This window comes from Harpegnathos saltator, unplaced genomic scaffold (assembly GCF_003227715.2).
Source record: "Harpegnathos saltator strain DR-91 unplaced genomic scaffold, Hsal_v8.6 scaffold83, whole genome shotgun sequence".
In the NCBI taxonomy this organism is placed as follows: Eukaryota; Metazoa; Arthropoda; class Insecta; order Hymenoptera; family Formicidae; genus Harpegnathos; species Harpegnathos saltator.
The window spans coordinates 1441443-1455841 of NW_020230682.1; the positions used below are offsets into that span (position 1 = coordinate 1441443).

A 14399-nucleotide genomic window follows, 5' to 3' on the forward strand; every position below is an offset into this window, starting at 1 on the left:
CACCCCCGCACAAGTCTTGCCACTTTGCCCTGCGTTTCTAATGAAATTAAAAGATCCGCGCGCGCGGAGAAAGGAAGCTTTCCGACTTGACCGGCAGCGAAACTTACCCGCGATTCGCGAATTTAGGCAACTTTAGGGAAGAGTCATCCACGAGAAAGAGAGAGAGAGAGAGAGAGAGAGAGAGAGAGAGAGAGAGAAAGAGGGAGAGCTCGAAAATATTCGCACACGTCGCTCTTTTGTATTCTCTCGCTTGTTTCGCTGCCAAGTGCCGACGCTCCGTGCGCACAACAAGTCGCATTCGAAGAAGGGTGAGAGGGGGGGGGGAAGGCGAGAGACAAAACGAGCGAATAATAGCAGCGATGAGTTGGCGAAAAAGCTCCGCGTTCCTCGCGCCGTCGAGGGCGGAATTAACGCAAACGAAGGCCAAAAGGTAATTCACCGCGTTCACGGCGATTCGCGGTATCGACAATGTGTTTCGAACAATGAAATTTTATGTGGCGCGTCTATCTATCGCGATGCAGCGGCGATGTCACGGGGGGTCGCTGACAACGGCTGATTGGTACACCGTTCTGACTGCAAAATGAACCCCGTTCATGTCCCTCGTCGTGCCTATAAATAGCGACCGCGGATACAAATAGAGTCGCCCCTCCCTCCTTCTCTCTCTCTCTCTCTCTCTCTCTCTCTCTCTCTGCTTTCTTTGCCGATCGTGAAACGCCAAAAATTTACTTATTCATTTATCCGCGGAAATAGGAACGAAAAATGCAGGGAGAGCAACGGGGAATCTTTTCGGGAATTTTACGAGAGGAGAGCGCTCATTGGCCAACATACAAATTCGACTGAGCGAATCGAAAGTCAAGCGAGAGGCTCGCGTGCACCCTTGGCGGTTTTTTACGAGCCGTCGACGAAACGCGGAACCGTCGATACGGCGAAGCCGTCACGCAGCCGTCGCGACGAGCGGGCAGATTCGTAAGGACGCGCCGACCTCAATTCCCGAAAAAGCCGAGGGAGTCCCGCGGCATCAATCATTGTCTTTACTACGCTACAGCCCCTTATCGATGGTGCTGTTTGATTTATTCCGAGCAGGTCGTCAATGCCGAAGCGAGCGCGAATGCAAGTGCAAACGCGAGTTTGCGTGTCGCGGAAAGTGGCCGCGATAATTGGCCGGGTCGAGTAGCGGAGATTTTTCTCTCGCCACATTCCTATCGACACTTTGAGGGCCTGAAGCGGAGATCGCGATCTAATATCCCGGCCGCGATATTAGACTTTCTCCGGGCTCGTCTGTTTGTTTCGTTCGCCGGCGACAGTTAACGCGACAGCAATTCGTTTGTTGTGCTTTACAGGGGGGGAGGGGGGGGGGAGAAGCTCGCTGGAACGATCGATCAAACGGGGCTGCGGCGGGGAAAACTCTTGCCTGGCAATTAAGAAATAATTCCGCGAGGGAATTTCGGCCTGCGAGGTAATCCTGCGGCTTCTCGCGGAGCGCAGCGCGGGCTCGTCACTGGCGTTTGTTTTTATTTATTCACTCACAGGGGGGACAAATGCCTCTTTACATGGAGATAAGGCAATGGCTGGTCGTGGGATCGTTGCTCATCTTTTTGCGAAACATTTGCAATTCCTCGATGCATTCAGCGCCGATTCTGATATTTATTGACTCGCTCGGCGGAAACGCGATATTTTTGCGCTTTGACATTTCTCTTTGCTGAATATCTCTAACATTGATCATTCAACGGTTTATGGGATTGATCATAACGGTTTGCTTTCGATGAATTTTGAATTGGAACGAGTGTTTGCGAAAACTTTGAAACGTATTTTGGGATTTTCCGGCTCTCTCTGTCGCGCGGTGAATTTGAAAAATAAACTCTCGAAATGGCGAAGCAGCACAGATACCCGAGAGCGGAGTGTATCCGCGTATCATAAATTAATTTTATTCGTTGCTTTGCTATTTTACTTTACTTTGTACGTTTTTGACCAAAATGTTGTGTACCTTGACCATTTAACTTTTCTCCGCGGTCAATGTCACAAATTTTACTTTGACGGTGCAGAATTATAATATAGTCGTCACGTTGAATCCAGCGTTTTTAATTTGAAAAATTATCGACTTTTTACATTTCGCAGAGACACGTTTCCATGACGTTTCAAAATCAACTTTCGACAATCCACTTCTCGTCGGCTCAAGCACCTTGGCAGGGCTCAGCTTGAGCCAATGAGGGTTAAGCAGCCGATAAAGAGCGGCGCGGTGGCGTTTTGCAAATCGCGTCTAACTTTGGTAGGTTTAATAGGTTTTAATGCAAAGGTGGCTGCCAGGGCTTTGAGCGGCGGGCTCTGTCACGTGTTAGCTAACCGAGATCCACTTTGATCCGGCGAGATCGATGAGTCGCAACGGATGCTGTAATGGATTTAGCCCTTTCAGCGCGCCAACGGGCGCTTAGAGCGGATTCGAGTTCACGGTGAAAAATTTACTTAGCTTAGTAGCCGAAGATGCCGCGGCAAGTCATATCACGCAGGCGAGCCGCATCAAGCACGCGCTCGGCGCGAAATCGGGGAATACCCGTGGGCGATCTCTGCCGCGCTTCGACTGACGAATGGCCTTTCCCAACGGTGCTGCTAATTTTCTCGGGACTCACCCGCGTTTAGATAAGTGTAGATGCCGCAGGAACGAATATAAATCATCTATACGCTCACGGGGGATGGGATGTGTGGTCGAATAAAACAATTTCCTGATGAAAACGAAACCCCACTTCGAGTTGTCAGAAGTCGCCAGAAGTCGCCGAGATCTCCGCTCGACCGGAACAGAATTCTGATACAAGTATTAATATTTTCAATTGCCGCGAGTCGTTTGAACATTTCAGCAAAATTGCCTCGTCCAGATTCTTCCCGCGGTGATCGGATAAATATCGTCAGCTACGCGCATGAATCAGCCAAACTTTGATAAACATAAATATCGTCGGATGAATATAAATCAACCCCCGTAGATGAATATGCTCGCCGCGGCTCGCGAGGGGGAGTTCCTGCGAGAGTCAAGCGGCAACATCGCGACCTACTTCGAGACTATTGGTCCGCCTCCGGGCTCCGGGTAGATTCAAGAAATCGGCACGCCGTGCTTCGGATCGGCCTTAATCGAATCAGGCACGTGCGCTGGAGCGTGCTAATGCGGGCGAGTAAGACGGTTTACCGGAGTAATAGCGGTTACGGGGTAAGCTCGTCGGTGCTCACCGGTAATACCTGTTTTCGCTTTCCGGGAGTGTTGCCCGCGATCGAGAGGTGCCTCGGAGACACCATCGATCCACACCTCTCGAGATCCCGTCGTTGCGCGCATTTCGCCATGATCGATGGCATCGCGGAGTCCAAAGAGGCCGGCTAATGTGTCGGATTGGACTGGTCAAAGGGCTGCACTTGGCGCTGAATGCAGCCGCTCGGCTCTAAACTCTACTTGTCCACAAGAAACTTGAATTGCGTGACGGAAGGATGGACCGCGCGGGGTTTGGCTCGAAAGCATTTATTCGCCCCGCAGCTCGATTCTATCGCTTCTGGCCAATTTTTATTTCCTCTCACGAACGACTCGAAGTAGATCGCGTCGCGATAGCCGAAGAACGCGGCGAAAGCGCAGTCGACCGTCACATCTCGATTGTCCTTACAGGTGTTGGGAGGACTGGGTCGCAGGATGTCGAGCGGCGACAAGGCTTCACCGAGCCTGACCATCGATCGCGCCGCCTTTTTGCTGCTGCGAGTGAAGAAGGCTTTCAAGAAGAAGAAGCAGCAGCGCAAGGAGAAGAGGTGAGCGAGTTGCCCTTTGCCTTCACTCGGCCGCTCGCGGCAGAGATCCGCGAGGAGATCCTTCTCCAGCGATGTTACGCTCGCGAAACTTTTCCTAATCATCGATTGCTTCCTTTCACGTCGTCGTTTCTCGGCGCCAAACGCGCCTCCTCCTCCCACGAGAGCTCGCGCTCGCGAGTCGCTTTTTGCGAGACGGTATCCCTAATGTGATAGACTATCGATCGAATTCCCGACAGTCACGTGGAGGACACGAGAAAGCGTTCGGCGCCGTATTTCGTCCGGCAACGACGACAGGAGACCTCGCGTGTCCTCTCTCTATAAGCCAAGAATAGCCGTTCGCGCAAAATGGCTGCGCGATCTCTCCAGGATATCCTGTGCGCGAGCGCTCTGAATGGCCTTCTGTACAGCCGGGCCCAGACCTAACCCACTCGAAAACGGTAAACAACCTTCCTGCCGATATCACCGGGAGGGGGAGGGGGAAAGGAGGGGGGGGGGGAGGGGAGTCACGTAACTCAATCGACAAGGAATTGGCCGGGCTCCGCAGTTTATCGGGCAGCGCGCGCGCGACGGACGGAGCCGCGGCCGTTAATCTTTCTCGCGGGACGTGCACATTGCCGAGACATTTTAATTATAAAATTAACGGGCGATCCGCTCCGCGTGCGCGAGCGGCGAAACGGCGTTTTCATTTTCGTCTCCGCGACATTAATATTCCACGGCGTGGTTCGCGCCTTGAATATTCATAAAGCGACTACTCGAATGTAGGCGCGCGCATAAAGAGGAGCTCGGCACGCTTGTCGTGTACTCGTCGCTTTTAATCCGACGGTCACTCTCCGGCGCTACTGTTTAATTAAGCAATCCGCGCCAAAGACGCTCGCTCTGCTCGTCGCGGCATTTCGCCGGCGAACGAATCGCCATGCAAAGAGAGAAAGAGAGAGGGAGAGAGATTACACGTGTGATGCGGGCACTCCTGCCGAAAAAAGGGAGGCAAGTGGAGCAATTAGCGACCGATGAACGGCGACAAAGCGAAATAATTGCACAACGGCGGCGTCGCAAATGTAGAAACGCTTCCGATAATTTGCGTCTGCGTGGCGATATCAATTTCGGCTCGTAAATTATTTTAAGAGCGTGGCAAACTTGAGCTCAGCAATTTGCGAATCTGCACTAAACGACTCTCTCTCTCTCTCTCTCTCTCTCTCTCTCTCTCTCTCTCTCTCTCTCTCTCTCTCTCTCTCCCTCTCTCTCTCTCTCCCTCTCTCTCTCTCTCTCTCTCTCGCTAATCCAGGCTTGTAAAATATAAGCAATGCGCCGCGAATAATTAATTTTCAGTCCCGGAATACCCGCAGTAGTTTCCCCGGAATTTAGGTAATTTGTCGATTCGCCTCTAGCGACTCGCGCGTCCATGAATTTCTGATCACTACGAGAGGCGCACGTACGTATGTGTACACGTGCGAATTGCAGCTGGCACAAAGTCGAAGGTTTCGCGCAGCAATCGAGCCGCTTTCCCTGCGAGACGAATATCGAGCCGCCGTTAACCGCGATGCTTTTTGCGCCCGTTTCCCCATCCGTCTCTCCCGCTTCTCCAAACAATTTTTCTCTCGACAACTCGTCGCCGGATAATAAAGCAACCAGGCACCCTAAAGTACACGAGGAACAAATTGACAAGTATTAGACTGGATCTCAAACACCCCGAGGCCGTGCAGCGATACCTAAACTGTGGCCCGAACGTGAGCGTCTCTACACGGGAGAGAGAAGAATGCTTGGACGAATCGAAGGATCTCCCGCTGAAATACAAACGCCCGACTAGAAATTTTGATCAGGTTCACCTAACATTGATAAGGACCTAATAGATTGTAGCTGATATGATTTGCATTATCAAGTTTTAACAGAACAATTTTTGGGTGTCATTTCCAAATATAAAGATGTTTGCATTGAAAAAACACTTCAGATCACTTGAATATATTTGTAAACTGCTATAGAAACTATCCTTTTTTAGCAGTCAATAAATAGTTGTAAAATTAACGTGACATGCAACTTTTCTCTTTAACACTACTTTATGTCTTGTCACCCTGTGATACTTAATGATCTTATGATATTCATTTTGTTTCTTTTCCGAAACATTTTACAAGTATGCTCAAGCGATCTAAAATATTATTTCATGCAAATATCTTTTTATTTGGAAATTATTTTACCATACATGAATAATTATACCATTGGGTGAGTGCAAAAGTTCGTGCGGAGTTTCAATAGATGGAGTTATAAGCGTCGTAAAGTGTTGTCATTAATACTTCCATCTACATATTATATAACGTTAGAAAGGTGACGTCTTCAGCTGTTATTAAAAAAAAAATCATTTGTTTTCATACAAACTGCTTCGAGAAATATCACTTTAAAAATGAGTATCGATAAGGTGCATTTACGGCATGTTATGCTTTACGAGTTTCGGAAGGGAATAAACGTTGCCGCAGCCGTAAAAAACATTCAGGATGTTTATCAGGATGAAGCACCAGCTAAACGAACTGTGGAAAAATGGTTTGCTAAATTTCGGCGCGGAGAATTTAACCTTGAAGACGAGCCACGCTCTGGTCGACCTTCTGACATTGATGACGATGTTTTGCGTACTTTATGCGCAATACATGAAAGAATTTTCAGCGTGTCATTTCTTATTTCTAATGTCATCATCCAATGTAGCCGTGGCGAGTAATCAGGAGCCATAATTTGAAAAAAAAACGTAATAAGGATTCCATAAGATAACTCAATAAGGACCTGACTATGAATCCTTACTAAAGTCCTGATATCTACGATGCGTTACATAACTTACTAGGACCCGATAGTATTACCTTATTGGGACCCGATGTCCAAATGAGGTTAACCTGATCAGGATCGTGAGATAAATTTCTAGTCGGTCGATTCCGGAATTCCGACTCGAATCTAAATCATCAAGATTTTTCGTCAACGAGTACCTCAGATTCTTCCGCAATTCCCGAAGCGCTCGCATCTTATCGGAAAATTTGCTTACTTAACCGACATTTTTCTCAGTCTATCGATTGCGCGACTAACGGAGGGTTAAACGCATTTCCCGAGGCTACGCGCTGCGCCGTGTTTTCGAGACGGATTGCCTCCACTTTGCTGTCGAGTTGGGCCAATGCCTCAAGCCGACGAAGGTGTAATAGAGAAGCATGTGCTCTCACTCGCACGCGGATCAAATTTTTGTTTCCCTTGCCTCTCTTTTTGTCGCGATTCCAACCGCACCCTCTTCATCTCGTCGCCGACAGTGACGAAGGACCGCACTCGAATTTCCCGGCTCGTTTTACCGTCGGCGCGTGAAAAACTGTTCCGCGGCGCGTAGATTGTCCGGCCGAATTTTGCGTCGCGCCGCTCGAGTCGAGCACCTTACGAAGCCGCGGAATAACAAGGATCGAGGGATCAATTGTCCTGGTCGCTCTCTGCAATTTCTAGCATATTTCTGCGCGCCTTCGCTGTACGCTCGAAATCAAATCTTTCTTGCCGACTCTAAAATCCGATCCAACTAAAATCTCCCTCTCTCTCTCTCTCTCTCTCTCTCTCTCTCTCTCTCTCTCTCTCTCTCTCTCTCTTTCCCTTCCTGTCTCTCTGGTAAGCGCGCTGGGAATATTTGCAAGAAAATATGTGTCTCCCCGGCTCTATAATCTTTGTATATATATACATATGTACGCGCCGCTGAGCAGCGACGCGGCGAATGGCGGCAGGAAAAATGCGACGCGAGAGCGGAGCAGCGCAATGAAGATCGCAAGAAATGGATAGCTCTACCCTTCGGCGCTTGTTCCGGCTGCACATTTTTCTCGTCGTAGGGGCGCGGTGTGGGTACAGGTAGATCGAACGTGATATAGTACGCTTCCTATATCTATACACATACACACACACACACACAAACGTCTGTACGAGGCTCGTCCGGGATTAATACGTATCGCGAATGAGCCATGTCGGTCTCGGGCGGAAGAAAAATTAATCGCCGCATATAATCTCGAGAAAGCTCCTCGACACTGTTATCAGCGGACTCGCTCCCTCCCCCTCCAACACCCCGCCGCCTTAAGGATATATTATTGAAACGGATACCGTATCCTCTCGGGTTCATCGCTCGGGAAACGCTAACGCGTCTCGTCGGGGATGACGCACGGCTCGGCCGCTACTGAAATCATCCGAGATCCTCTCGTTTCGACGAGGACGGCCGATGCGTCGGTGTCGCGCGAGATTTAATTAATTAATTGCCGGAAATACAACGAGGTCATTTGTAGCCGAGCAGCAAAGTGACGTGAATTTATTATTAAAACGGGCCATCGCGCAGCCTGACGGAGCGATGGCGGGATGCCGCCGGCCGTTGGTTGGGGGAGGAAATTAATCGCCGGAAGTGTGTAATTAAGTCATCGTGTCATTTGCACACGGCAATCTCGCGCGAGGACGATCATGTATCATTAAAACGGACGTCCCAAGCCGTAATTCGAGAGCCGTCGACGGCGGTGCCGCGCCTCGATCTCATCTCGGAAAGATTGACTAAATCACTGGCAATTATCATTAACTTGACTACGGCAGGCAGAGAGAGAGAGAGAGAGAGAGAGAGAGAAAGAGAAAGAGAGAGGGAGAGGGAGATGGATGATCGCTCTGCGGGAATTTGTGCAGCACGGGAAAATCGCGACACCGCGCGCGCGCGTAGCGTAATTATGCTATGGAGGCCGGAAGTTAGCCTGACAAATTTCAGCGGGCCCCGCGGCCGGAGCATGCAAATTGACCAACTATTTACCGAAGAAATAAGCAATCACGACGAGCGGAGACGGGCGAGCCCGTCGTCGCTGAAATTGCATCATGTGTATACACACTCGGCGGCGCGCGACGCTCTGCGCCACCGCTCGTGCGCTGCATTGCGCCTCGGCCCGGATAGAGGGTGGCGTTTTGCTTCGATTGCCACTCATTGCCGCAAGAAAATGAGAGAAATCCGGCCGGATTCAGCGAGATTCCCTTCGGGGCTTCAAGAGAAATAAAGGAAGGAAGGAAGGAAGGAAGGAAGGGAGGAAGGAAGGAAGGAAGAGGAAGGTGTTTATCCGAACCGCGCGCGTGTTATGTGAGCGAAATTCTTCAATCCCGGAGTGTTGGATGTCGGCGACTATGCTCCCCCTCCTCGCACCCTCGCGGGGGAGGAGCTGAAACGAAGGATCCGCGAAGCTTGGAATCCCGCGAGAAACGCGTCGATCCGACGCGACGCAACGAGGCGGATGTCCGCGTTGTAAACTTTTGCCGCTCGCGCTTAGATTAATGGCTGCATTTTACCTTCGACTTCGGGCAAGCCGCCAGCTATGCGCTCCCTGCAGCGTTTTATCCCCTAATGGATACTGGCCGCTAAACGCAGACCTGGTCAGACGTAAAATGCGGAAAGATACGTGCGACGGCAGAGAGGAAGGGAGAAGCCTCGCTCGTCGGCGGTATCGGCGCTAACCTGCGGCTGCAAGTAAAGACGGAGAGAAAGGGAGACGTTGCATTTCTATTTAAAGTCGAGAGCACGAGAGTGCCAAGACGCCTCGGCAGAGCACGGAGCACAGATTGGCGGGGGCGCGTCGCGTCGGCCCGCGGAGGATGCGCGCTCCGCCACTTTTGCCGCCATCCAAACTTGCTGCGCCCTTAACCTCCATTCGACGGGTACGCGGCCGCGAGAACCCTTCACGATAGATTTTACGTGCGTGATAAAGCGTAGCTGACGGCCAGAATTATATTTCGCTTTTTATTGATTTCCACGTGCATCGCGCTGACTCGCTCTCGCTCCCCGACCCCCTCGCCCTCCCTTTCTACCTTTCTACCCTCTCTGTTTGCAGCACGCGCGCGCCCGTAATTTTCGCGACTATATCTAAAATCGCGCGCGCGCGCGCGTGCGTCTATATATATTTAATTTTGCAAAAGGTTCCGCCATCGTTTCATCTAGCGCATGTATCTTCCTCTTTTCACTTCGTTACCCCCATCCCGCCCTCCCGCCCCCGTCGTTGACCAGCATCCGCATTACATCGCCAACGCCACTGCCGTACATTCTCTCCGCCGCGCGTGATACCCTTAAAAATGCCGCCCTGCTCCACCCTCGGCGCACAGCTCTTGCAGTCGTCGTTTTTTATCGCACCTAATAGGTATCTTGCGCTTAACGAGATCGAGGTCAGGGCCATCTCCGTCGCTCGCCAGCGCTCGTGTGTACGCGCGATGATGCCGTAAATGCGAAGACACACGCTCCCTCGCGTGACGACGGGGGTGCGCCGCCCGCGTGCATGTGCGCGTGCGCGCGCGCGCGCGCGCGGCGGGGTGCACCAACACGTGTCAAGCTCTGCACGAGCGGCGTTTGCACGCGCGAGGCCCGCCGCGAGCATCGTCACGCCCGGTTAAATACCAGCGGCGGTTGCAACGCGCGACGAGACACGTGATCTCACGTCGGCTCTTGGCGCGGGCGACGATGAGAGCTTTCTCACCTGCTTGAAAATGCGCGTAATTTGCGCGCCCTCCCCCTCCCCTCCCCGCCCCCGAGGCTCCCCGCGGTGCTACGCAAATTCGGACTGCGCGGGAACGCGAGCTGCTGCATACACAAAGCGGAACGCTGTAATTGCGGGATATTCAATTATCGCTCGCCGTTTTGCGAGCTTTGCGAAGTATCCCACTTTTCTCACCCCGCGGGCTGAGAAAAGAGGACCCGCGGCCGAGTCCGCGGGTCCCTGAATTATCTCGTCTCGGCGCGTGTATATTTTTTCATCGCCTGCTTCCTCGCGAATCCTGGATGTCTCACTGGTGGAGAAGCGTCTAAAAAAAATATTTCTCCGGTGGGAGAACAAGATCGAAACGATTTGCGCTGGAAAAGAGTCATCTCCTTCTCCATTTGAATAAAAGTTTTCACGTTCCAGCAAACGCGTTATTAGCGTCGAGCGAGCGAGCGAGTGCCTTCTCCTCCGTCAGCCAAAGAGAATCGACATATTCGATTCAAAGAAATGCAATAATCCTCAGTCGCGCGTTTCGCTCGAGTTGGCCTCGGCAACGACAACATTCGTCCCGTTCTCGCCTTTGTGTGTACTCTTGCTCGACACTGCGATAATTAACAGAGACGCGCGCACAAATGAACTTTCGCTCGGGACTCTACGCATTATCGTGGAAATTGCGCCCCGACGCACGGATAATAAGTTTCCTCCAAAGACGGCTCTCTTTCGCCGCTCCGAGCGCACAGCTGATTAATTAATTCCCGTAATGGGTCATGACGCCGCGACACCGCGCGGTTAAGCCTTGCGTCAACCAATGGCATCATTATCTAAACACCCACGCGATAATACGGCACTGTGTCTGGAAATGAGTGCAAACATACAACGCGGAACGCGCGGGCGTGACATTGCCACATTGTCGCGAACCCCCGGGCGTGAGTTTATTTGCACAAGAGAGAGAGAGAGAGAGAGAGAGAGGGAGAGAGAGAGAGAGAGAGAGAGAGAGAGCGTGTGTGAGCGGCACGCGCACGACAGCGGTGGCATCAATCGCACTTTCCCGTCTGAACACGCATCGGCTTGTTTGGCAGCGCGTTTAAAAGCCCTCGAGGCCGATGGGATTTCCTCGAATTTACATGCAAACACAGCAGAGAGAAATAAGGAAGCGATTAACGAGCAGAGAGAGAGAGAGAGAGAGAGAGAGAGAGAGAGAGAGAGAGAGAGAGAGAGAGAGAGAGAGAGCGGGTCGCTATCTTCGCAGACAAAGATCACTCTTTGAGACGCTGAAACGCCGCCGGCGGAAAATTGCTGTTACGCAATTCACCGGGAAAACGCGAACTCGCCCGATTTGAATCGAGCGGCGAGATTAGACCGCGGGAAGTCGACCGATCGGCCGGAAAATTACGCGCGTTGAAATGTTACGAGATATATTCGTAATAAACCGGCAAATTAAACTTTGCGTTTCGGCACGTGTATAAAGTTGGCCCCGCACTTTTCGAATTTTGTATTCTTTCCAATTGTGCCGCATTGTGCTACGTTTGTGCCATATTGTGCCGCGCAATCCGCAACTTTGTAATTCAAAGCGTACTCAAGAAAATCAAGAAAAACTAAATTTTTGGTAGTCCCGCATTTTTCGAATTTTGAATTTTTCATTATTGTGCCGTATTGTGCTATATTTGTGCTGATTTGTGTCGTAAACGCGAAACCGATAACTTCAATAACATTTGAGAAAAAGAATAAAAACGAAAATTTGCCAGTCCCCCACTTTTGTTGTTGGTGTCTTTTTGGCTGTAATGTGGACTATGATGGTCTGACATAATTTTGCCATTAGAAAAAGTTGTTGGGCTTGACTAGCGCAACCCGGTACAACTTTCAAAATTTCGAAAATGTAAAAAACTCTTTTTTGCGTTATCAATTTTTGCAAATTCTTTTTTGCAATCTGAGTAGTTTTCGATACATCTCTAAGTGGTTTCTTATTGTATATTGTACTCGATTAGCACAACAATTCAGCACAACTTGCAGACTTGCGATAAATGCATTGTAGAAAAAGTTATTTGTTAATTTGTATTTTAACTTTAACATTTTTTCTCTAGTGAACGAAAGGAAATATCCAGTTTCTTCAAACGGCACAACGCGGCACAAATTAGTAGGGATTCACAAACAAAAATTGGATTTATTCGGACAAAAAACGGACGGAGGGCTGGCAAATTTTCGTTTTTATTTTTTTTCTCAAATGTTATTGAAGTTATCGGCCTCGCGTTTGCGGCACAAATCAGCACAAACATAGCACAATAAAGCGGCACAATAACTGTACAATAAAGAAAAACTCAAAATGCGAAAAGTGCGGGGCTATCAAAAATTTAGTTTTTCTTAATTTTCTTGAGTACGCTTTGAGTTACAGAGTTGCGGATTGCGGAACAATACGGCACAAACAATGCAGCACAATTCGAAAAAGTACAAAATTCGAAAAGTGCAGGGCCAACTTCACACACGTCGTTTCGGCAGCGGCGGAGAGCGCGAAATCTCCCGCGACCACGACCGTCTGTGTTTGCTCGGCCTCGCGGATTCTCCTTGTCTCTCCCTTTCTCTTGTTCTGCTGGCTCGCTCATTCTCGTCGGTATCGCCGAGATTCCGATCCTCACCAATCAAAGAATCTATTTATTTGCTGCACTCACGCGCGCGCGCCGTCATTGTTTCATTATCGTTATATATATATTGTTTCTTGCTTCTCTTTTCTTAACAGATTTCTCTACTCGCTTATCTCTCTCTCGGAAAAATCTTGCTCTCGAGTCGCGACGTAACCGACATAACGCGCAAATCATCGCGGCTTCCTTCTTCGTTCACTCGTCGCCGCCGCACCGACGAGGTTTGCGGAGGAAATTTGCGAGGCTCCCTCGATCGAGGCCAGAGTAAATCGCCTGGGCGTGGACGCCCTCCTCCGGCAAGACTTTGGGATACTCCCCGGTTAGGACCGGCATAAATAATCGAGGGGATCGCGATAACGGCGGCGAGCGGGTTAAGGACGATACGATAAAGACAACGTCAATTTCGGGAGAGATAAAACTGCGGTTTCCGATACCTTTCAGCCGTCGGAATCCTCCATTTAAATATACATGTACAGTCGCATTTCGCGTTCCCCCCTCCGTCCGCGTCCCCTCATCGTTCCTGGCCACCCCCAACCCGCTCGACGGCAGCACGCTCCATTTCCTTCGGCAGAGGGATTATCGTCGGATGGATCCGCGCGAGAGAGCCGCGGGCGGTCTGAAATTTAACTCTGTCTCTCTCTCCCTCTCTCTGTCTCTCTCTCTTTCTCTTGCTCTTCGGCTAAATAAACGTCGTCGGGGGCGGATTTAAATGTCGTTCGTTCTCGGATCGAGAGATTGAGCGCGATTCGGGGAGAAACTCTACGGGAAACGGCCGCCGTCGCGGCGGGAGAAGAACTTTCTTCCAGAGTCGGGCGAAACTCGACGGCCTGCCTGGGAGAGCCCGGAAGCGGCGGAATCGCGCGAAAACGATGCTGCGCGCGCGCGTGCGGCCGGCTAATCAAGAGTAATTGCCTTCACTCGGCTAATGAGCCGCGTCTACCACGCGCGAGTCTCGTCATTTCCGCGCGCGCGACGAAGAATTATGATCTCGGCCGCCGGCGCGCCCCTACGCGCCCCTCCGAGGCGACTCTCCTTCGGCACGAAAGTCGAACGCGACGGCAGACGTATGCAGGGTGCAAATATTATTACATCAATATTGTACATTAACGTTAACATATGTTACGCTCGGAGAAAGAATGGCCGGTTGGCAAGAAACAATTCCCGGGGAAATACGAACGAGCGAGAAATTCGGTCTGAACGTTCAACGTTTCTCGCCACAGCGGGGAATTCTGGCACATTTAATCCCAGATCCTGAGGAGCGATCGCTTCGTTCGGCCAAACATTTGTCCCCGCGCGTGTATTATGTACGGCAGATGTAAATAAATATTAGAGACCGCGCGCGCGCGCGTTTCCGCGTCAAGCCGGGGCCTCCCATCGATTTCTTATAAATTGCCATCTCTGACCTCGCGCGCGCGCAACTCTCGCCGATAACACGGCTGAGGCTTTTAGAATTGGATTGTACGCCACGATTGATTGCGCCTTTTTCCGCGTCGGCGAACAATCGCGTGAGCGCCAC

General features: G+C 50.8%; 1 protein-coding gene across 3 annotated transcripts in view; it reads left to right on the forward strand.

Annotated features, from left to right (window-relative positions):
• Positions 1 to 14399, forward strand: part of wake (ankyrin repeat and fibronectin type III domain containing protein wide awake) — an 88732-nt gene that overhangs the window by 9642 nt on the left and 64691 nt on the right. For all 3 annotated transcript variants that reach the window (XM_025307131.1, XM_025307134.1, XM_025307133.1), the window contains exon 2: positions 3638 to 3774. In XM_025307131.1, the coding sequence (XP_025162916.1) occupies positions 3638 to 3774 (137 nt within the window). The remainder of the gene's footprint in view (positions 1 to 3637; positions 3775 to 14399) is intronic.